This window comes from Osmia bicornis, chromosome 1, assembly GCF_907164935.1.
Source record: "Osmia bicornis bicornis chromosome 1, iOsmBic2.1, whole genome shotgun sequence".
Classification (NCBI taxonomy): domain Eukaryota; kingdom Metazoa; phylum Arthropoda; class Insecta; order Hymenoptera; family Megachilidae; genus Osmia; species Osmia bicornis.
The window spans coordinates 12473662-12495834 of NC_060216.1; the positions used below are offsets into that span (position 1 = coordinate 12473662).

Consider the following 22173-nt stretch of genomic DNA (forward strand, 5'->3'; position numbering starts at 1 on the left):
TTGTGATGTTCAATCTTCAAACAAGACTATTTATTATAGTTAATTGTAGTTTATATGTGAACATTTAACACATGAATTAGTATTTTTATTGTTTTTCTTTTTTTTTAATTATTATTATTGTTATTATCTTTTTCCTCGCCTGTAATGTTCACCCAGCCATGAAGTTTCGCAAGTGCAATTTCAGATATCCGTGTATTGCTGTACTTCCTTTGGCAACCTTCGAGTTGCACTTTTGCGTTTCTATAATATAACCGTCAAAGTAATGTTCCACTCAAAACAGGATATAGCGAGTCGTGGAGGCTCGGCTTGATTTACAATCTTCTTGTTTCATTTTTTTCTTCGCTCTTTATTAACATAACTTGGAGTAATCGCTAATTATCCTATTATCCTTCCAAGATGTTGCCTCAGATTTCTTGAAATCTATATTACTTGCGCTGTAATTATTAGATAGCAGTATTGTGAGTTATCGTGTTTCAAACTAGGAGTTTCCATTTTACGAATCACTCGAATTCTCATTTATTTTTAATTGAGTTTGTCATTCGTAGCTCATCTATTCGAGTTGGAATCACCAGACAAGTCTGAGCTCGTGTTTAGTCACTAAAATCCCCGCTTTAATGTTACCTGATCGCATTCTCAGCAATAATTATCTCTTTAGTGGATCACCTGGACTCTATGATTCACTTATTCTTTATATAGGACTTCGAAGTGATGCAGATACTTTCTGGATCAATTAAATCATTCTGGTTAGCTGAAACGCTGGTAAATCGGAAATTTCATGAGTCATTGTGATCGATTTGAATCTCAACGTAAAATTGTGGGCAGTTACGAAGATTAAACAGTAAAATAACAGACAATAAAATTAACTGTTTGTTAGTCAAACCATAGTTTAAAATGATTAAAAATATAATAATACTTTTATTGTTTTCACCACAATACAGTCGAGTTATCATTCTTTTCGTCATACAATGAATCGCTTATTCTATTTATGATAAACTATTACTTGATGTTCATTCTTGAGGAACGTGATTAGAAATATGATTACATCTTCGTCAATCTTTTCCGCAGTATTTTCAGGTCGGTGTCGAGAACTAATTGTTTTATTTCCGTGGCCAGCGTTTCGGTTGCCGCCGCAATTGTGTTTGGCTTCATAAGATCATACTGGTCCGCTAAACAGAATAGAACTTTCCTGGTTAAATTGGCAAAATAATATTTAAATAGTTAATACTATGACGTGTATTAAGATTTATTCATAATCTGTGGCAACTTTTGAGTGGGAGTTCCTTTCTCTACGTCACCATTTTTCCCCTTAGGAAAGACTACCATGCTCGGTAATGTACTTAAATCGCTATATCACTGCTCTAGTTTCTTTGGGTCACAGCGTAATACATTGCTCTCAGACATTGGCCTGATGTACGTCCATGACATAGAGGACTAACAGGCTAATTATCGTACCTTTCGTGTCCATTATCGAGCCACCTGCTTCGCACACGAGCAGTATTCCAGCTGCAACGTCCCAAGCTTTAAGGTTGTCCATTTGAAAACAATCCAGTGCACCTTTTGCTACGTATGCCATGGACAATGTTGCCGATCCCGTGTATCTGACCCTGAACAATAAAATAGGGCCAAAAGTAAAACACAGTGCAGAGAATATTTAAGTATGTAATATTTACCCTCGTGCAGCCTTAATGAAAGCTTCCAATCTGCCCATTTTGATATCTCGATTTCTCGATGGAAATTGAAGTGAAAACAATTCTATTTCTATCAAAGATTTTTTTAACTCTGCAATGGTAAAGTTCAATTAGTTGTAATGTTCTTCAAATTAATTTCTTCTCTATGGAAGTAGGGATACGTGGGTAGCTAGATACGTCGTGTACGTGTCTGCCTACCCACGCATCCTAACTCTTCGCTCTTATAATTCTTATTATGAAACGATTATGAGAGTAAAATTACCAGTGACTCGAGTGGTCCTGATAAGTTTGTCGTTTAAAAACGCTCCCTGTCCTTTGATCGCAGTGTACAATTCGGAACTCAGCGGATTGTAAATGATCCCTATCACAATATCCTTGCGAATTGACAAAGCCACTGATATGCAAGTGAATGGAAATGAATTAACAAAATTCACTGTTCCGTCTATGGGATCTATGATCCATGTTGGCTTATCCGTTAACACTGGCGGTTCTTTCGTCTCAGCCGCGCTTTCTTCTCCAATAAATCTGCAATATTTTATTTAATATAACTAACGTTTACAAAATTGATTTTATAATATTGAAAATCATTCGAAGACTCACTCATGATCAGGAAATTTCTCCTTCAGACCGCTGGTTAACAGCTCTTCGATTTTTTTGTCATATTCTGTTACCAGGTCCCACTCGTTATCCTTGGTCTGCACGGTTTTCTGTCCTTCGAAGCCAGATTTGAATAGCTGTGGAGGAAACGAGATACAAATATTATGATCGTTAAGATATGTATAAATTCTTGAGTGCCATTTGCTTGCTTTTATCTGATAAGTGTCGACGGTGAGATAAGTAAAAGCGAATCTTTTGTTTGTGATCTACTATCAATTCATTTTCATCTGTATTTAACCGTATATTTCACTGAACAATTTAGTAACCGGTAAGTATTTCTTGGAAATACTCGTTATAATTATCAAAATCAATGGGATATGCAGTTAGGCGTACAAGTACGTTTGTTTTTTGACATTTCACTTGCCATTTTTATCCGGTAATTACAGTTCAAAAATTAATAATTTTGTAACGTACTTAAATTGAAATTCTCAATTATATAATTCGATTAAGTTTCCCGCGTTTTCTTCGCGTCAATGAAATTTCATTAGGCTGACTCACCACGCCAGCTTTTAAAGTTAACTCCTTGGCGGTTTCGAAGTAACTTCTGATATCCTGTTCACTCGACATGATCACTGGTAGCGAGGCCTTCGAGGGAACGACTGATCGATCGAACGCTCGGTCCTCGTGTCGGCATCCTCTTATCTTTGTCACCAGTGATACAGAATCGCGCAAACGGCATAGACAGCTGAATCTAAACATTCGTGAAGCATACCTTATCTAAGATGTCGCATCAATTCCAGTAAATTGTGAACTTTGAGGTTTTATAGTGAATCAGCAATTTGAAGTTTGCCACTTGATAAATGACCAAATTCGGGGCTCTTTTTCAAAAAGCAGCTACTTATCGAGCAGTCAAAACGCTAGTCTATTCATATACTTGCTAATTGTAGCTACATACCCTAGAATAATATATTGGAAATACAAAGAAATTGATGATATAAAGGGGAGGGGGACACAATTTATAATATAGAAATATTTAAATATCCTTTATTATCACTTAATACTATATTAATTTTCATTATTTTACAATTGTCGATTTTGTCAGATTTTATGTAAAACAACGTCGAAATTATTTACAACGTTTCCATGTAGCTCTTATAGTGCTAAACTCTATTATCGAGCTTTGAAGTCAGCAGTTAACGCAATTAATGTTAATAAGAAACTAGCCGACACATGTTTAGCACTATAATCTGATTTTTCGTGGAAACTTATTTAATTGTCTAACGATGCTTGGTTCGTATGAATCATCAGGATTACAAAATGATTTTGAGAAATACTATTAGCTCAAACACGTAAATCATTTAGGATCTTATTGTTACGTGAATTATTTTACGTAAGTCTCGATTACTATTCATTTCAATGATTCGTGATTTCGCTTTTGTAACGTCTTTGAATCGGCATTCCTAATTAATTTCACTAATTCGTTGGCTAATTTGCTGGTATTAGCTGCTATCACTTTTGGCGACATAATGTTGAATTCCCCTCCTGAAACAGAATTTTTATCTCATTAAGCTTATTTCATTAACGAATATACGATATTAGCGTTCACAGTGTTAAATGAAGCAATTCTAATAGTAGCTTATCTTGAATAAATAACTTCAATAAATAAAAAAGTTCAATTACTACCACCGTGTATAATAACAGTTATTAAGGATTCAGTTGTTTAATCTTGCAATTTAAGTATTTAAGATACTATCTTGCAGTAATGTCATTTGTGATTTTTACACTGCTACTACAAGCGGATTGGTTTCTCCGGAGTTATAGCGGCACAGAGGGCGCCACCTTTTACATACTCGCTATTCCTAAGCGTGATGCATATTGGTTATTTGACAAGCAAGTTTCAAAACGAACCCATCAGCAATTTCATTAAATCATACCATTCGTATCTATTACAACACCACCCGCTTCTCTGATGATAAGCACACCAGCAGCCACATCCCAAGGCATTAGATTATCAGTGTGATAAGCTTCTGCTGCACCCATTGCTATGTAACAAAGTGTTAGTGCTGCTGATCCCATTGTTCGTATTCCATGAGCTATTGAAACGAAAGCTTCTGTTCTTCCTAAAATAATGTCTCTAATATTCTCGATCGTTGCGTATGAGGCTTCTATGCACAGCAGAGAGTGTTGTAATTCTAAAAATGAATTAAAATTGTTAGTTGATGAAATAAAATTGATGAATGTAACTTACTTTCTACATTAGAGCTCTTGATAGACTTTCCATTCAGATAGGCACCACGACCTTTTCTGGCAGTGAACAATTGTTCTAAGATTGGATTGTATACAATGCCAATTTCTATCTCCTTTTTCACTACTAATGCGATTGATATACAGGTGAATGGAAATGAGTGTACAAAGTTTGTGGTGCCATCAATGGGGTCGATGATCCATGTTGGATCGTTCGTTAATTCTGGTAGATGTTTTGTCGATGAAACTGTTTCTTCACCGATGATTCTTTAACAATAAATTAAGGGTTAACTCAAAGATCTAGTATTTATTTGTGTAAAAAAGCGTACTTGTGTTGTGGAAATTCTTTTGATATATTGCTCATCAAAATTTCTTCGACTTGTTTGTCATACTGGGTTACCAAGTCCCAGTCTCCACCTTTGGTCTCTATATTCTTGCATCCTTGAATAGCGTCACGAATTACCTAAAAAAATACAAAATAATCAGTTATTGATCACCTTCACTGTTATTGTTTGATTTGCAAATATTCACAAATGTATTATTAAGTCGTTAATTTCTTATGGAAAAAGGTTCTGTGACATAATCAATCAGCAAATTAAATATTTGACAAAGCAATGGAAATATTTTGTTTCTTTGTGGACTTTATTCGGGTTTACTTAGATGTTGTCTGTCAAGATAATAATCAATGCCAATGAATACAAATAAAATACTTTCATAATTAAATGATAAATTATTTGATAACGTCAAAACTTCGAATGAAAGTACCTTTCCTGATTCCATGGTGAGTTTCAGAACATAATCGTAGCAACGGGTCACTTCCTCTTTGCTGACCATGCTGACTGTTCTTTGCGGAACCAACTGTGCTTAGTCAACTCGTTTCAATTTGAAAATAACAGTATCGTTCACGAAAGCTCTGCTTTTATGTCACAATTATCAACCCCCACTATCAGATCGCTAAAGAGGGACGTTGCATTTAATTTCATGTACGGTCCATGTGACTGAATTCATAATTTATCTGATTGTTATTTACACGCAAGATTACTGTGTTGTTTATCAATATCTGTCATCGAAGTTTACAGAAAGTAACGACACTGTTAGCTTACTGTTTGTGTGAAATTAGTCATAGCAAACCTAAGAATAGAGAGTTAGCTAAAACCTCAGCAACCTGGTGGTATTTCACACCGTGTCCACGTGTCCATGTTGTGCTATGCCTGGACCACGTGCGGGGTTTACGATCAACCCAACCTTAATTTTATCTATATGACGGAAATAATCTTCCACGATGCGTCACTGCATTAATAGCAGCTAAAAATGTGCTGACGATTATCAGTGTACGGTTACAGTACATAGAACTATCCGTGACAAAAAATTTTCTTCGATTCGGTGACCGTACACTTTTCGGAAGCAATTTTGACCCAGTTTGAAAGATGGATGCCGAATAAGTAAATACGATTGAAAAATTATCTGGTACAGCTGTATTGCTAATTGACCTGAGACGTGTACACATTTTTACATCGACTTTTTATTGTTTTATTACGGTATTTATTGGAGCATCTGTGAATGATTAGAAGCAATAAATTAGATCCATCTATTTTTTAATTTCATAATGGATTAGATAAATATTTTTACTGTGTAAATCCCTTCTATAATAGATAAAAATTTATAAAATGAAAAGGTTTTATTTGCAGTCGTTTCTTGTGGCATCGAATTTATTTTCTTTTAAGGGACATGTGATAAATAAAAGGAACTTTGCTTTCGTTGTTATAGAACCAAGGTGGTCCTGGCGGTCCAGTCGGTCAGAATTCTAATTCTCAGCAAGGTCATTCTCCTGGAGGACCCATGGTCCCAGGTCAGATGGGACCGAATGGGCCTCAAGGAACATCTCACATGATGCAGTCTGGTCCGAATCAAATGGGTTCTAACGGTCCAGGTCAAATGGGTGGCGGTGGACCTGGTCAAATGGGCCCGGGAGGTCCTGGTCAGATGGGTCCAGGAGGTCCAGGAGGACCAATTGGGCCAGGTCATATGGGGCAAGGAGGTGGAGGTCCACCGGGAGGTCCTCACATGGGTCAAGGTCCAAATCAGATGGGCCCAGGAAGTGGACCAGGTTCTCAGATGGGTCCTGGTGGACCTCCAAATTCACAGATGGTACCTGGAGGACCAGGACATATGAGTGGTCCACCAGGGCCAGGGCATATGAACGCATCAGGTCCGCCAGGACCTGGTCATATGAGTTCGGGTGGTCCACCAGGTCCAGGACAACACGTTAATACGTCTGGCCCGCCAGGTTCCGGACATATGAACACTAGTGGGCCTCCTCCAGGGTCAACGCACATGAACGCCAGTGGCCCGCCTGGAAGTCATCTAAACAGCGGACCGCCTATTCCGAGTCACATGAACGCGAGTGGCCCACCGGGATCCGGGCACATGAATGTTAGCGGGCCAGGAAATCACATGGGGCCTGGAGGCCCAGGGCAGATGCCACCGAGTGGTCCTGGGTCGCACAGTATGGGACCAGGAGGTCCAAATCAAATGGGTCCTGGTGGTCCAAACCAAATGGTCCCTAGTAGTCAATCCCCGATGGGGCCTAGTCCAATGGGGCCTGTTGGTCCAGGAGGGCAGATGGGTCCAAACGGACCTGGGCAAATGGGACATAACGGGCCTTCGCAAATAGGTCCAAATGGTCCTGGACAAATGAACATGGGAGGTCCATCGTCTCAAATGGGAATGGGACCGGGGGGACCTGGAAGTCAAATGGGTCCAGGAGGACCAGTTAGTCAAATGGGTCCGGGAAGTGGGCCTGGAGGCCAATTAGGACCAAATGGACTTGGACAAATGGGGCCAGGGAATACCCCAGGAGGGCAAATGCCTCCAGGTAACGGACCAGGAGGTCCTATGGGTCCTGGAAGCGGTCCGGGTGGACAGATGGGATCGAGCAGCGGACCTGGAGGACAAATGGGTCCTGGAAGTGGTCCTAGTGGGCAAATAGGACCAGGAAGTGGTACTGGAAGTCAAATGGGTCCAGGAAATCCTCCTGGAAATCCAATGGCACCTGGAAGTGGTGCTAGTGGGCAGATGGGTCCAGGTAATGGACCTAGTGGTCAAATGGGTCCTGGGAGTGGTCCTAGCGGACAAATGGGCCCTGGGAATGGCCCTAGTAGTCAAATGGGTCCTGGAAGTGGTCCAGGGTCGCAAATGGGTCCAGGTGGACAAATGGGTCCAGGTGGACAAATGGTTCCAGGTGGACAAATACCACCTGGTGGTCCTTCTAACCAAATAGGGCCGGGTGGTCCCGGTAATCAGATGGGATCAGGTGGTCCAAACAGTCAGTTAGGTCACACTGGTGCAAGTAGTGGCCCGATGGGACCGAATGGACCGAGTGGACAACCATCTTCTGGTCCAATGGGGCCTGGTTCACAGAATCAACAAATCGTTCCTGGAGGCACGACACCGATGGGTCCTGGAGCTCCGGTAAATCAGATGAGTCAGACTGGCCCTGGTCCGATTGGTCCCACGGGGCCAAGCGGTCCACCAGCAGCTGGGCAAGAAAATTTAAATGCTTTACAAAAGGCTATTGACTCTATGGAAGAAAAAGGACTTCAAGAAGATCCTCGTTATTCTCAGTTGCTGGCTCTGAGAGCTCGTCAAGGCAGTATCAGTGAAAAACAAACATTTAGTCCGCCACAGTTGCAGCAATTACGGTATGTTACATATAATTCATTAACATCTTGATGATGATTTATACACTCACTTTCATTATTTAAAAATTAATATATCATCGTTTACAGTGTACAAATAATGGCATATCGGTTGTTGGCAAGAAATCAACCATTGTCTCAGCAACTTGCTTTAGCTGTTCAAGGTAAATTAATTAAACATGTTATAATTTATATATTGTAGTAGGTGACTACTCCATCTTTTGTATCGTTTTGTATCGTTTTGTATCGCATTGATTTCTGTTCCTATTTTTATTTGCTATATTCTGCTTGCTCTGTCTTGATTGTCATAAATTTAAGTTTAGTTGTCTGCTTTTACATAATGTAAATGTGAATATCAATAATCACTTAACTGTGCAATATATTTGATGGCTGCAATGAATTTGTTTCTCCTTCGTAATTAAGCACAATTTGTCGTTTATTTAGTACACGTCATTATTTAATAATTTGTTACGTGTTATTTAATAATTTGTATCGTGAGACATAGTTGTTGTTCAATCTTATTTCTTTGAATTGACACACTTGTAGCGTGGAAATACAAAAGTAGAGTAGAATGATCCATAGTAGGGGTTTGATGTAAGATTAATGTAAATAGGTGGAGCACCTCCTCCCCCAGGTATGGCACAACGTCCCCCTATAGATCCATCTCAAGGACCCGCTACTACCACAGGTCTACCAATCTCTGGACCAAACGTAATTGGTCCTGCAGTTCCTCCAAGGCTAGGTTGTCAAACGCCACAACAACAGCAGCCTCCGCAACCAGGTGCCAAGACTAACAGAGTGACTAGTGTAGCAAAACCAGCTGGTTTAGATCCACTGTTGATTTTACAAGAACGTGAGAATAGGTACTTACCGAATTTATTAAAATGATCTATAGACTAAAAAATTAATTCTAATAATTTAATAACAGGGTTGCAGCACGTATAGCATTGCGTATGGAGCAACTGAGTAATATGCCAACCAACATGCCAGAAGATCTTCGTATTCAGGCACAGATCGAATTGCGTATGCTTAGAGTGTTGAATTTCCAAAGGCAATTACGATCGGAGGTAATTATCCAGGAAATATTGTAAATAATACTTCTTCTAATTATATATTTATTCCTTCAGATTTTAGCGTGTACTCGAAAAGACACCACTTTAGAAACTGCAGTAAACGTAAAAGCCTATAAACGCACAAAGAAGCAAGGTCTTCGAGAAGCTAGGGCTACTGAGAAACTTGAGAAGCAACAGAAATTAGAGGCAGAACGTAAACGCAGGCAAAAGCATCAAGTAACTATATTTACAATCCTTTATACATATGATGTATAAATTTATCCTAATTTGTTTTTTTTTTCTTTTTAAAAAGGAATTTCTTAGTTCTGTTCTTCAACATGGCAAAGATTTTAAAGAGTTCCATCGGAACAATGTTGCTAAACTGGCTAGGCTTAACAAAGCAGTTCTTAATTACCACGCTAATGCAGAAAGAGAACAGAAGAAAGAACAAGAACGTATTGAAAAAGAACGTATGAGACGTTTGATGGCAGAGGACGAAGAAGGTTACAGGAAGTTGATTGATCAGAAAAAAGATAAACGATTAGCCTTCCTGTTGTCTCAGACCGATGAATATATCAGTAATTTAACTGAAATGGTGAAACAACACAAGATTGAGCAAAAGAGAAAACAGGTGGAAGAACAGAAACGTAAGAAGGTATGTATAATATTATGTTTCGTCCATTGATGTAATTAGGTAGGTGGCAATTACGCGAATAATTTTTTTATCAAGTTGCTGTATATCTTAAACAATAATTTCAGCAAAAAAAGAAGAAGATGCAAGATGGCGAAGGAGGTGAAGATGGGAATGGTAACGAGGATAGTCGTGTTGGAGTGATTGAAACATCTACTGGTCGCACATTAACTGGAGACGACGCTCCATTAATGAGCCAACTTCAAGCCTTTTTAGAATCTCACCCAGGTTGGGAACCAATTGAATCAGAAAGTGAGGATGATGACGATGATGACGACGACGATAATGACGGTGAAGAAAAAGGCGAACATAAAGTGAAGGCTCCTGGCGATCCTGAAGATGATAAAGTCAAGAAAACGATACACAAAGCAAAGGTGGAAGACGATGAATACAAAACAGAGGAACAAACGTATTACAGTATTGCTCATACTGTCCACGAAGTAGTAACAGAACAAGCATCAATTATGGTTAATGGAAAATTAAAGGAATATCAAATAAAGGTCTGACACTAACATTTATTACATAATATTGCATTTTATAATATTTGGATTTTGAAACAAACCTTTGATTTAGGGTTTGGAATGGCTTGTTTCATTGTTCAACAATAACCTGAATGGTATTCTTGCTGATGAAATGGGTCTCGGAAAAACCATTCAAACTATAGCTTTGGTTACTTACCTCATGGAGAAAAAGAAAGTTAATGGGCCGTTCCTGATTATAGTACCATTATCGTACGTATTATCATTACAAAATATCTTGAATTAAAAAAAGAACTAGATTTTAATTGGTTATATCCTTTTAGAACTTTGTCAAATTGGGTGTTGGAGTTTGAAAAATGGGCCCCCAGTGTAGTAGTAGTGTCGTACAAAGGTTCGCCAGCTGGTAGAAGAGCTATTCAGTCTCAGATGAGAGCTACAAAATTCAATGTTTTACTCACAACATATGAATATGTCATTAAGGATAAGGGTGTGTTAGCAAAATTGCAATGGAAATACATGATCATTGACGAAGGTCACAGAATGAAAAATCACCACTGTAAATTAACTCAAGTGTTGAACACACATTACTTGGCTCCTCATCGACTTCTTCTAACTGGAACACCATTGCAAAACAAACTACCCGAGCTGTGGGCGTTATTGAATTTCTTACTACCATCAATCTTTAAATCCTGTAGTACTTTCGAACAGTGGTTCAATGCTCCTTTCGCAACCACTGGTGAAAAGGTTGAGTTGAACGAAGAAGAAACGATCCTTATTATTCGTCGTCTGCACAAAGTATTGCGTCCTTTCCTATTGAGACGTTTGAAGAAGGAAGTTGAATCTCAATTGCCAGATAAGGTTGAATATATTATCAAGTGTGATATGTCAGGATTGCAGAAGGTCCTTTATAAACATATGCAAAGTAAGGGTGTATTGCTAACCGACGGTTCTGAGAAGGGAAAACAGGGTAAAGGAGGTGCCAAAGCTTTGATGAACACTATCGTACAGTTAAGAAAATTATGTAATCATCCATTCATGTTCCAAGCTATCGAAGAGAAATATTGCGAACATGTTGGCACCCAAGGATCCGGGGTCATTACCGGACCTGATCTCTTTCGTGCCTCTGGCAAATTTGAGTTGTTGGATCGCATTCTTCCAAAATTGAAAGCAACGAATCACAGAGTTTTATTGTTCTGTCAGATGACACAGTTAATGACAATTATGGAAGATTATCTGAGCTGGAGAGGATTCATGTATCTGCGATTAGATGGAACAACAAAAGCTGAGGACAGAGGAGATTTGTTAAAGAAATTCAATGACCCTGGTTCCGAGTATTTCTTATTCTTGCTGTCGACACGTGCCGGTGGTCTTGGGTTGAACCTTCAGGCTGCTGATACCGTCATCATTTTCGACTCTGACTGGAATCCTCATCAGGATTTACAGGCACAGGACAGAGCGCACAGAATTGGTCAGAAGAACGAAGTGCGTGTGCTGAGATTGATGACGGTTAATTCGGTGGAAGAAAGAATATTGGCTGCTGCTAGATACAAGTTAAACATGGATGAGAAGGTTATACAGGCAGGAATGTTCGATCAGAAGTCAACCGGTTCTGAGCGACAGCAGTTCTTGCAAAGCATTTTGCACCAGGACGATGCTGATGATGAGGAAGAAAACGAGGTACCAGACGACGAGACCGTCAATCAGATGATTGCTCGAACCGAAGGTGAATTTGAGATATTCCAAAAATTAGATTTAGAACGAAGAAGGGAAGAAGCAAAGTTAGGTCCAAATAGAAAATCTAGATTGCTGGAAGAAGCCGAGTTGCCTGATTGGTTGGTGAAAGATGACGACGAGGTTGAACGATGGACTTACGAAGAGGACGAAGACAGGTTCCTCGGACGTGGTTCCAGGCAACGAAAGGAAGTTGATTACACCGATAGTCTTACCGAGAAAGAATGGCTGAAAGCAATTGATGACGATGGTGCTGAGTACGAAGAGGAAGAGGAAGATGATAAAAAGAAAAAGAAGACCAGGAAACGAAAGAAAAAAGGCGAGGAAGACGACGAACCTATGCCAAAGAAACGCAGAGGTGGTGGCTCTTCGATTGATCCAAAAATGAAAAGGGCCATGAAGAAGTTGCTTATGATAGTTGTTAATTACACCGATAGCACGGACGGTAGACTCCTTAGTGAACCATTTATGAAATTACCATCTAGAAGAGAATTACCGGATTATTATGAAATTATTAAGAAACCATTGACTATTAATAAATTGCTTCAGAAAATTGAGGAAGGAAAGGTAAATACTGATTATCATTTAAACTTTCGGATCGTGCACGCGCCTATTGATTATCTTTCAATTAATATATTCTCTTTTTCAGTATGCCGACTTTGACGATCTTGAAAAAGACTTCATGCAGCTCTGTAAGAACGCGCAAGTTTATAATGAAGAAGCTTCTCTAATACACGAAGATTCCATTGTCTTGCAGTCTGTCTTTACAAATGCCCGTCAGCGCATCGAGGAAGAGGGTAATAATTCAGACTTAGACGATAAAGGTATGTTTCATAATTGTAATTCGATAAAAAAATTGGCATGAACTATTATTTCACGTAATTGTATTCTGTTTGAAGATGGCGAAGACGGGTCAGATGCAGATTCCAGTGTGAGAATGAAAATTAAATTGAAAGGAAGGAAAGGGGAAGGCAGAGGGGGACGAAGAAAAAGAGTTACTAAGAAATATATATCAGACGATGACGATGATGCCGACGATAATTGAGAATTGCACGCGAATTTCTTAGAGCATACAAGATAATAGGTAAGATAACTTTTAATAGCTATCTCAAATTAAAGTGCTATCCATGTGCGCAGCTGTTGCTACATAGTTATATTCTACGAGATTTTACAGGAACCCGACTAAAAACTTATAACTTGATTATAGTATAGAAATACTATTATCGGTCAAGTTGTAAATTTGAAGAATAATTACTGATGAAAATTATAATTTCTTGGAGTCCGTGTTTAATCGGACTCTATAGATTTGATACGAAATTATATGAATCATTTTTTTAATTTTACGTGCAACATGTACGGTGTACAGTAAGATTTAGCGTTAGGTAATTAGTATGTAATTTTATTTGATTTTCAAGCGGATATATCAAGATTTAAACTTTATATCAAATTCCTTTGTCGAATTTCATATTCGAGAATGAAAGCATCGTAAACGGCACGCGTTAAAAAATATATTGATAAAGAATAAAATGTGAAAAGGAAATAGTAAACAACTTTACATGGTCTTTCGATGGTGTTCGCGTGTAAAGAATTTATTTAATTATATTTGAAACTCTTAGTTTGGTTATTAATGTTATTGAATGGCATTTTAATCGATTTAAGTACAAGCATACATAAATATTTGAAAAGTATTGCTATTTAAGACATTATTTGAGCAATGTACCTCACAATAAGTTAGAGATATATGTTAATTATTTTGTTCTTTGGGATTTATATGTAAGCTGATGTTCTCATTATTTGCGCAAATGGAAAGAAACTATTACAAATAACAACTTGCTTCCTTTTCCGTAATATTTCGTCGATCATTCAGTGAATCGCAGTACGGAGTTCGTATACTTTTTCATGTTGTCAAAAGACGATTGTATCATTTATATTGTATTATGACTTGAATTTATGTATAAGTAAATAAATCTTGAAAAATTCCCAAGAAACTATCCGCATACGAACATACAAATTATTTAATAATTATAGTAAATAAATTGATAAATGTTAAATAAACGTAAATCAAAAGAAGACGTAGGGACAAGTATCATTACAGGTTTAATAATTGTTATTTTAATGATCATATATACAATTTTAGTCTAGTATAAAGGGGTTGATATCATAAGAGGTAGTATTGCTCTTTAGTATAATGTGAACTGGCTAACCCAAATGGCTGCCACTCGTAAGTGCTTTATATGCAGCTGTTGGTAGCAATTTCGCTCCTGTTTTGAATTTAGATGGAATTTAGACAAGCTGTTACAGTGTTTCCTTTCCCTTACATCTCTCGTTGCGCACGATATCATCTCTACGCGTTAGATATATGCCGGTAAACGTTCACACGTGCAAAACAACACGTATGTATTTACGGGTAAAATCCACTAGATATAAATTTTTTTTATTTTACAAAATATCAGTCTATTTTTCAAACGATAAATAAGTGAATCGAACGTGGTTCCAAAATACTGTAATGCAAGTGCACTTTTCTTCTTAATATAATTTTGCACTTTCTCATATAATAAATTAATTTTTCCAGACAATAAACGGGTTAATGACTGTTACTAAAATTAATGTAGCTATAAAATAGAATTTGTGACTGAAAGCATAGGATGTAGGACAATATTAAATTTTGTATGGAAAATAATTTTGAATTCAAACATTTGTCAAACATTTATTTATTTAATTATTTATTATTCGTACAATCGAGCGTCGAAACCAAAAAACATAATGACAATTTTGATCACTCGTGACCGAAATTAAATTGAATTGTTGCGACAGGAGAGGTGACATCTGTTCTATTTCATAAAAGGTAAAATTCCAATCGACAAGCTCAGCATGCGCGTAATTAACGATACACTCTTGAATCTTTGTCACATTCATTAGCAGATAACAACCCACGTGCATTACACTTGCATATCATGCTGACAGTGAATACATATGCAAATGAAATCTTATCAGGTTTGTATCCAAATGTCACCCACGTCAATGCCATACAGTTTGCGATCTTTGTTCTCAGCATATACAAGGTGTCAATCAATTTCATTTATAGAAACATTATAAGATTCTATAATTAGGTTGAGGCATATCAAATAGTGTATCAAATTTGATTATATACATAAACTCACTGCAAAACATCATTTTGAACGATGTTAAAAAGATTGATAGGAGCACAGTGTTCCAAATTGTAGAATGGTTTAAGTCGTCGATAGTCGTTCCTTTTTTCGCGTCACTGCCGTGTCGAGATGAAATCCAAGAGGAATTCGTCGATTCCACGGTGAAAGGAATAGGTTCAAACGACGAGACGCCTGTGATTGGATCCCTTCGTCAAAACTTACTCCGTTTCCTGGGTTTACACGGCGAGAATGAAGGAAGAAGGTGAGGAAATTACGTGTCACTTGCGTATCAAAGATTCTACTCGTGCGAAACGATCGTAACCCCCTCTGCCTTCTGTATACGTATACACACATCATACGCGTTTCTATACTTTTAATTCTTTACAAATAATCTCCATTCTTCGATGATCATATTATTAGGCAAAGATGCCACCCTGGTAGTCGAATATCTCAATATTTCCTAATATTTTGAGAATGAAACAGTGATTTATCTACCGTTCCTCTGGATGTCCTCTTTAACACTATGTAGGTTTACGGGACCCCGTCATTTTAACGAATTTCAAACTTCATGAGCAAATTACGCCTAAAGCGTAAACACAAAGCGTTAGGCCCAAGACTAAGAAACGATTATTTATGCAATCCTATCAAATTTAATTAACTTATATTAAGTTGTTTTTAAATTAAATTAATCGTTTTTTTTTTTTTTTTAAGAAAATACGTGGTTTCCTTTAGCTGTCAATTTGACGGGTGGCCGTAAAGATAGGTATACAAACATGTCCGTAAATCTAGTGTTCAAATCCAAATAAGAAGAGGGTCCTTATAAAAACTAATTGTCGCGCTTTTTCGAGCGAGAAAAGAAATGGACAAATGGGTGGAAACCAAATGGACAGAGCTTCTTTGGCAAGGATTGGTCGGGTCAGTTCGAAAGATTCGTGAGCAGAGGGAAAGAAAAAATTGACGCAGGCCAGCTACACGCGTGGCAGCTTAATTACCGTCCACACTCGAGTGTGAAATTGTCAATTACTACGGAAACAGACTCCCTCTCCTCTCTCTCTTTCTCTCAGCTTCAGTTTTCCAATTAACTCGAAGGTATATTCGTTACTATACTCTATCGACGTATTCGCTCTTCTCCTTTGAACCATTTGACCAGTTCCAGTTGCATTGACATTGTCAAGAAAACCTATAACTTTGGCTCCATTTAACTGGTCGATAAAAATATATAATATCGATGAAAATATTGTCGAGAAAGTCTTCGTCAGTCAAGTCAAACGGGCTTGAAGCTTTTGATTCATTTCATAGGATGAAAGGAACCTAGCTTTGGATGAAGTACGTTAAACCCGTAGAGCTATAAAATGTTGCACGGGCTTTTATGTCGGAAATTAAATGTTTCGAGTGAAACGAAAGGGTATAGAAGCTTAATGTACAGAGTGCGTTGAAAACAGCTACAGAAACAAAGTTTACAACACGAACGTGACTTTCAGGCTGTTTTTGAAGTTACAAAGTCGTTTCAAACGTGTAATATTGGAAACTGCAAAGTAATGTCATTTTTTTCAATTTTCTGTTTATACCTTAAAAGTCATACTATTGTAGTTTGGTAGAGTATCTTTGGAACCATTAAGGGGTTAGGACGGGTATAACCTTCTAACATTCTAAAGCTCCAGAATTCGAAGTCATTTATCTATTCTTTGTTTGATAATACAGCTGTGAATTGATGATTATAGTCAATGTTTAACGCAGTATCAAGCAGAATACATCCGTAACAGGAAACACGATATTGGGGAGTTTGCTAATCGATGTCGGATTAATAGATTCGCGTTCCTCAAATGGACATACACGGCCGCGATATTACCTTGCTCGTAAAGGAGACTAGTATCCGTGAGTATAATCGAATAGAGGATAATCGATGATATCTAGATCTTGATCAAAACTGATATTCATAACGGGAGAAACTCTAAGCACCAGCTGCAAATGGATTCTACCACTTCTGCCGATAAATAATCCTCGAAATTGATGGATCGCGTTTAGGTAAGAAGGAAAACAGTTCTACTGATCAGAATACCGTAATAGAGTATTCTAAGAAAATTTAATGAAAAATGCAATAAACATGGAATTCACGATGATACTCATGTTTCTATCTACTTTTTCTTATTTCATCAAAGCATACGAGGAACCGGCAACGATTATGAGTCTCGTATCACATCACGAATAAAATCCATCCAAAGAACCGACGTTGATAGACGAAGTTTATATTAGGAAAGTTTTTATGTTTCCTGCAGACTGAAACGGTTATACAAGTCCGCGCTTTTCTTCCCGAAACTTTGTCAACTTGCAATATGACAAAGTTACTTGACTTAATCATACAATGAGAATGTTTTGTTTTTGCATGGTGCATTGGCTGTTTCACGTTTTTCACATTGGGTAATTTTTTCATGATATTCCCTTCCTAGAAGATCATTTGATTTTAAAAGTTTGTAAATTTTATTGAAATATTATTTCATCTTGTATTTTGCTCCTCATTAAACGGCGTAAAAGCAAGTGGATTACTGTGTCCTTCACGTTTCATATTTTCATTGTAACTTTATACACTGTTTTTATATGACATTTTAATTATATTTTTATCCACGGGATATACTGTTAAAGTTTTTACGAAAAATCTCTGGAACAACGTATATACAGCATCGTGGAGCTGTCAGAGAAAGGGGTTTGAAGAGCACTCGCTCCTTTCCGCTGGTCAGAGTGATCGACGAGGGTTCACCATCTCCATTTGGTCCTTTTGCAGACATTGCTACAGGATTAATAAATCAAAATCTTGGCAGGGAGGACGCGTTAGAAATCCGAAAGGATATCGTTAACCCGGTTTACCTTATAAGTGCTTTCCACTTTAGCAATCATTGTCTTTGACGTTTATTTTCACCTTAATTAATTAGAAAATTTAGAAATTTCTTATGCTACCTTTTAGTATTGCCTTTTTATCTTTGATCACACTTGTCGAGTAGTTATCGATCACTCCGTTAAACGTACAAGAACGTTTAATAGGTTGAAAAATAGAAAAAATTAAAAAGCATTAAATAGTCGATAAGAGTGTATGTAATAAGTACTTAATTTATTACGGACATTTTGTTTAGTTTCCAGTGAAGATTACTGGAAAGTTTATATTTTCAATCCGGTTAAAGGATGAGCACGGGTTAAAATAATTTATCGTTTTGGTACGCGAATAACTCGGATTTTAAAGGAGTGATAGTATATTTGAAAATAAAATGTAATTCATAATAGTGCGTCTCATGAATCTGAAATCCAAAAATTAATACAGGATTTCATTTTTTTTTTAATTTAAGTTTCCATTTCTTTTTTTTTTTAAACGACACGTAATTTATTTTTGCTACTTAATTTGTACACACCACAATTGTTAGCTTTTAATTAATTAAAATTCAACCAACTCGACTTTTCCTTTTTCCGCAAGAGCGTTGTCTGTTTGCTAAATTATTTAAGGGGTTTATGTACTCAGAAAGCAACTGAAGGAACGATTTTAATCTAGAAATTAATAGCACTGATAAATTCACTAAAATTAAATCGGTATATATATATTCAAAGCAAACACAGTCTCGCTTTAGAGAAACATTTTAGCTTGATGTTATTTCAATGATTACAAAACTTTCCGCAATTCGCGAAACAGAAATTGTTTTAATTAATGAAAAGTTTAGTATGTTATTAAATACATTACTGAAATCCCTGAAAGTTAAGTGATAAATGTGAACAAGTTTAATTGTCGTTTCATGAAGGTAAATGATCCTATTACCAAGCATATATATATGAACACATTTATTGTTAGTTTAAAAATTTAAGCAGTTACTATGGTCTCCAAAGAACCCTTTTCGAAGAAGCATACCAAAAAGCTTTTAATTTCTGCACCTCCTCGTCCCAATTTTTTGCATACATTTTATCCCATAATTTGCGTAACTGCAGAAGCTGACAAGGGGGCTGTTAAGACAAGTTTTGCTCATTACTTAAGTAGCGAGCACCCTGACAATTTACGATTGTCCGGTCGAGTACGGCCGATTGTCCGTGAATTTCACCCCTACTTGAACGTACGTGTACGTGGGTAACGTCTGATGCACAACGACCAGGTCAAAGTTCTTGCCGAACTCTCGTTAGACAAGGTTGAATGAAAGGGGGTGGGTTAGGGAAAGATAAGCAAGAAAGCAGGTAAACAGAGGGTAGTTTGGTGGATGAGGGAAGTAGAAGGAAAGAAGGAAACTGAATTGGACGAACGCGTGAGAAACTAGCGAGGATCCGAAATTAGCATATATTTTATTAGGTTGTTGCATTAAGGGGATATTTCTCGGTTTAACCCATAAAACGTCACTTAAAGGTAAATCAAAATTTTATTACGCATACCTTTCACCTTTTATCGTTTACTTGAAATCCATTTATAATAAGATGTCGAGAAGGGAAGTGAAACGATGCCATTCTACTTTAGCAAAAATTTATTTTGTCACATACAAAAGTAAACCTTTACATGGTTTCCACACAGTGTTTAAAGATCATCCCGTACAATTGAGCAATATTCTAATCGTGTAACAATCAAATTCCATATGAACTGTTCATAGATCAAATTGATTCACTCTACTTGCTGAATTTTTTAAAATTTTAGTGTCAAAGCATTTGCTAATTTCTCTTTCTTTTGTTTTGTAAAATTAATCGATTTAGCAAATGAGGAGCTCATCTATTCTCGCGAATAAATTAATTCAATTACTTTCTTCATTGTATTCCACATTCTGAAAAACTAGACAATATCTACTAGTTTTATATTGTGACGTATCATTTTGCAACTAAAGAAATCCATCAATTTTATTCTTTGTTATATCAGAAAATACAATTTTTTGATAACATTAAATTATTTTTGTTTATTCGTCCAAGTAACTACAGTAAAGTATGAAAGACCTAACTTCATACTGATTTTATGGAATTTTTTTACATTACCACTGTAAATTCTTATTTTACGCATTAATTACAATCGATTTCTTATTTAAATAATATATACTGAATCTTAAGATACTTTCCAGGTTTATTAGAGAGCCAAAGGGATCGATTTCGATCTGAAACAGAATTAATTGATAATTGAAAATATGTTCAATGGTAATACTTTTATTTATACCTAAATATTTTCAGAGCACTGCGTTCATGTTTGAACACAAGCTCAACAATAAAAAAATTTTGGTGGTTGTTGGAACCCGTCACTCGAGTAATACCGACTAATCTTATAGTCGGTGTACCCAATTAGGGTTGTTTTTATTTGTGGAAATTTTTGTAGGCCTACTTCGCTCGCTCTTAACCTAACACTGCACTAGCCAAAAACAAAAACCCTGTTGGTACACACACTTCATACGTTGGCATAGCACTAACAGTTATCCCAGGAGGCTGTATTTAATGCAAGCCATCCGGCTCTGAAGGACCGTATTGGTCTATAACCTGAAAAACATGAATTGGTGCAAGAGAACCTGCGGCAATGAATCGCAGTTCATTGACCCTTTCGTTACGATATTTATAATCGCGCAGAATTCGCTTACTTGCGGGAAAACTCGCTCCTGCTGACCATCTAGCGGCCGCTACGGCGTTCTTACTTGCGCCTTCTTGGATGGAAAGCTTGCTAGCTTACGGTCCCCGTTTTACACAATTTAAAAGGGAATTGCAGTCTTATGATGGATTAAGATGTTACAAATTAAATAAGGGTTAATTAAACATGAAATATATAACATTAAATTTCGTGCCGAATCTGTATAGACAAGAGTTACTTCAACAGTGATTATTATTAGGGATTAATGACACAGATAGACTACTTTCCCCTTTAGTATTTCTTATAAACAAAAGAGAGTCTTTAATAGAAATTGTTTTAAACAAAATTTCATCAAAATATTAATTACTTTCGTCAAAATTTTGCCTCTTATCCTTTTAATACATCACTTACCGACAGCAAAATAATAGGATTTACACTGTCAACGTTTATTGACCGGCAGCCTATAAATCACCGTTTTATTGATTTCGGTTATCGACAATCAACTAAAAATCGACTATGTCTGTCATCTATTACCAGCGATAATACAGAAATCATTACATTTATTCACATTCGTATTGTCATATATCTATATTAATCTTTTCTGAATTAGTCCTTATATCGGACTCGTGCAAATTGTACAATAGTTTAATAAATGGAGCATTCGAAATGACTATCAACTGCGACAATATCTAAATTGAAAGGCGAGTTTTTATTTGTGATCCTTTGTTAGAACAGTTGCCAAATTGGTAGATGAATTTACCAGAGTACCTAGTTTCGATTGAAACTTCACCTAGGTTAAATTGCACGAAATAACGTTAGTCGCGTGAAATTTTGTCGAACGTAAGTCGTAATACGTACGACCATTTAAATTATTCACCAACAACTAATTACAATAGCGCCGTACTGGCGTCAATTATTGCGTCATGTAAATTTAATCAACCGTAAAATAATTGGGCCGCTTTGTTGGGTAACTTGTTACTGGGTCAGTCGTGGCAAAATACGCGAATAACCGAATAAATATATTCTAAATTAACGACTATACGCTTCTATGGCTGTCTAAATTAATAACTAGTAAGAGTAATGGGGGACATAATTAATGCATCAATTTCATAAATAATAATTAAAGCAATCATTTTACTTTTCCTTGCCCTCAGGTACTGGGAAGGCGTACTGGTCCGGCTACTTACCCAATGTAAATTTATTAGCCTCAGGACTAGATTTTTCCCTATTTGAGAATGCTGGTCCTGTGAGGTATATTCGGTGTCAAATAATTACCTGATGGGCTTCCAT

General features: G+C 37.0%; 3 protein-coding genes across 15 annotated transcripts in view; 1 reads left to right on the forward strand and 2 right to left on the reverse strand.

The window, feature by feature from the left end:
* The window catches only part of LOC114876401 (ATP-dependent helicase brm), a 37212-nt gene that overhangs the window by 6160 nt on the left and 8879 nt on the right, over positions 1-22173 (forward strand). For 8 of the 13 annotated variants that reach the window (XR_006829695.1, XR_006829699.1, XR_006829700.1 and 5 more), the window contains exons 3-13: positions 6297-8230; positions 8318-8391; positions 8841-9090; positions 9156-9294; positions 9355-9516; positions 9593-9934; positions 10039-10470; positions 10544-10701; positions 10773-12747; positions 12830-13004; positions 13080-15591. Coding sequence is in view for 3 of the 13 variants with exons in the window: in XM_029187849.2 (XP_029043682.2) it covers positions 6297-8230; positions 8318-8391; positions 8841-9090; positions 9156-9294; positions 9355-9516; positions 9593-9934; positions 10039-10470; positions 10544-10701; positions 10773-12747; positions 12830-13004; positions 13080-13225 (5787 nt within the window). In the remaining 10 variants the exon portion in view is untranslated. Of the gene's footprint in view, positions 1-6296; positions 8231-8317; positions 8392-8840; positions 9091-9155; positions 9295-9354; positions 9517-9592; positions 9935-10038; positions 10471-10543; positions 10702-10772; positions 12748-12829; positions 13005-13079; positions 15592-22037; positions 22160-22173 lie in introns of those variants that run through there. The other 5 variants (XM_029187848.2, XM_046287232.1, XR_006829703.1 and 2 more) reach the window with 4 other exon arrangements.
* LOC114876402 (inositol monophosphatase 2-like) lies at positions 886-3059 on the reverse strand. Its single transcript, XM_029187851.2, has 6 exons — positions 2844-3059; positions 2289-2422; positions 1951-2213; positions 1671-1779; positions 1453-1604; positions 886-1166 (listed from the first exon to the last, which is right to left on the reverse strand). The coding sequence occupies exons 1-6, from the start codon at positions 3042-3044 to the stop codon at positions 1039-1041; spliced, it is 987 nt and encodes a 328-aa protein (XP_029043684.1). The 5' UTR covers positions 3045-3059; the 3' UTR covers positions 886-1038.
* LOC114876403 (inositol monophosphatase 1-like) lies at positions 3316-5480 on the reverse strand. Its single transcript, XM_029187852.2, has 5 exons — positions 5295-5480; positions 4859-4992; positions 4534-4796; positions 4220-4477; positions 3316-3827 (listed from the first exon to the last, which is right to left on the reverse strand). Exons 1-5 carry the CDS (start codon positions 5361-5363, stop codon positions 3694-3696), a joined length of 858 nt encoding a protein of 285 aa, XP_029043685.1. The 5' UTR covers positions 5364-5480; the 3' UTR covers positions 3316-3693.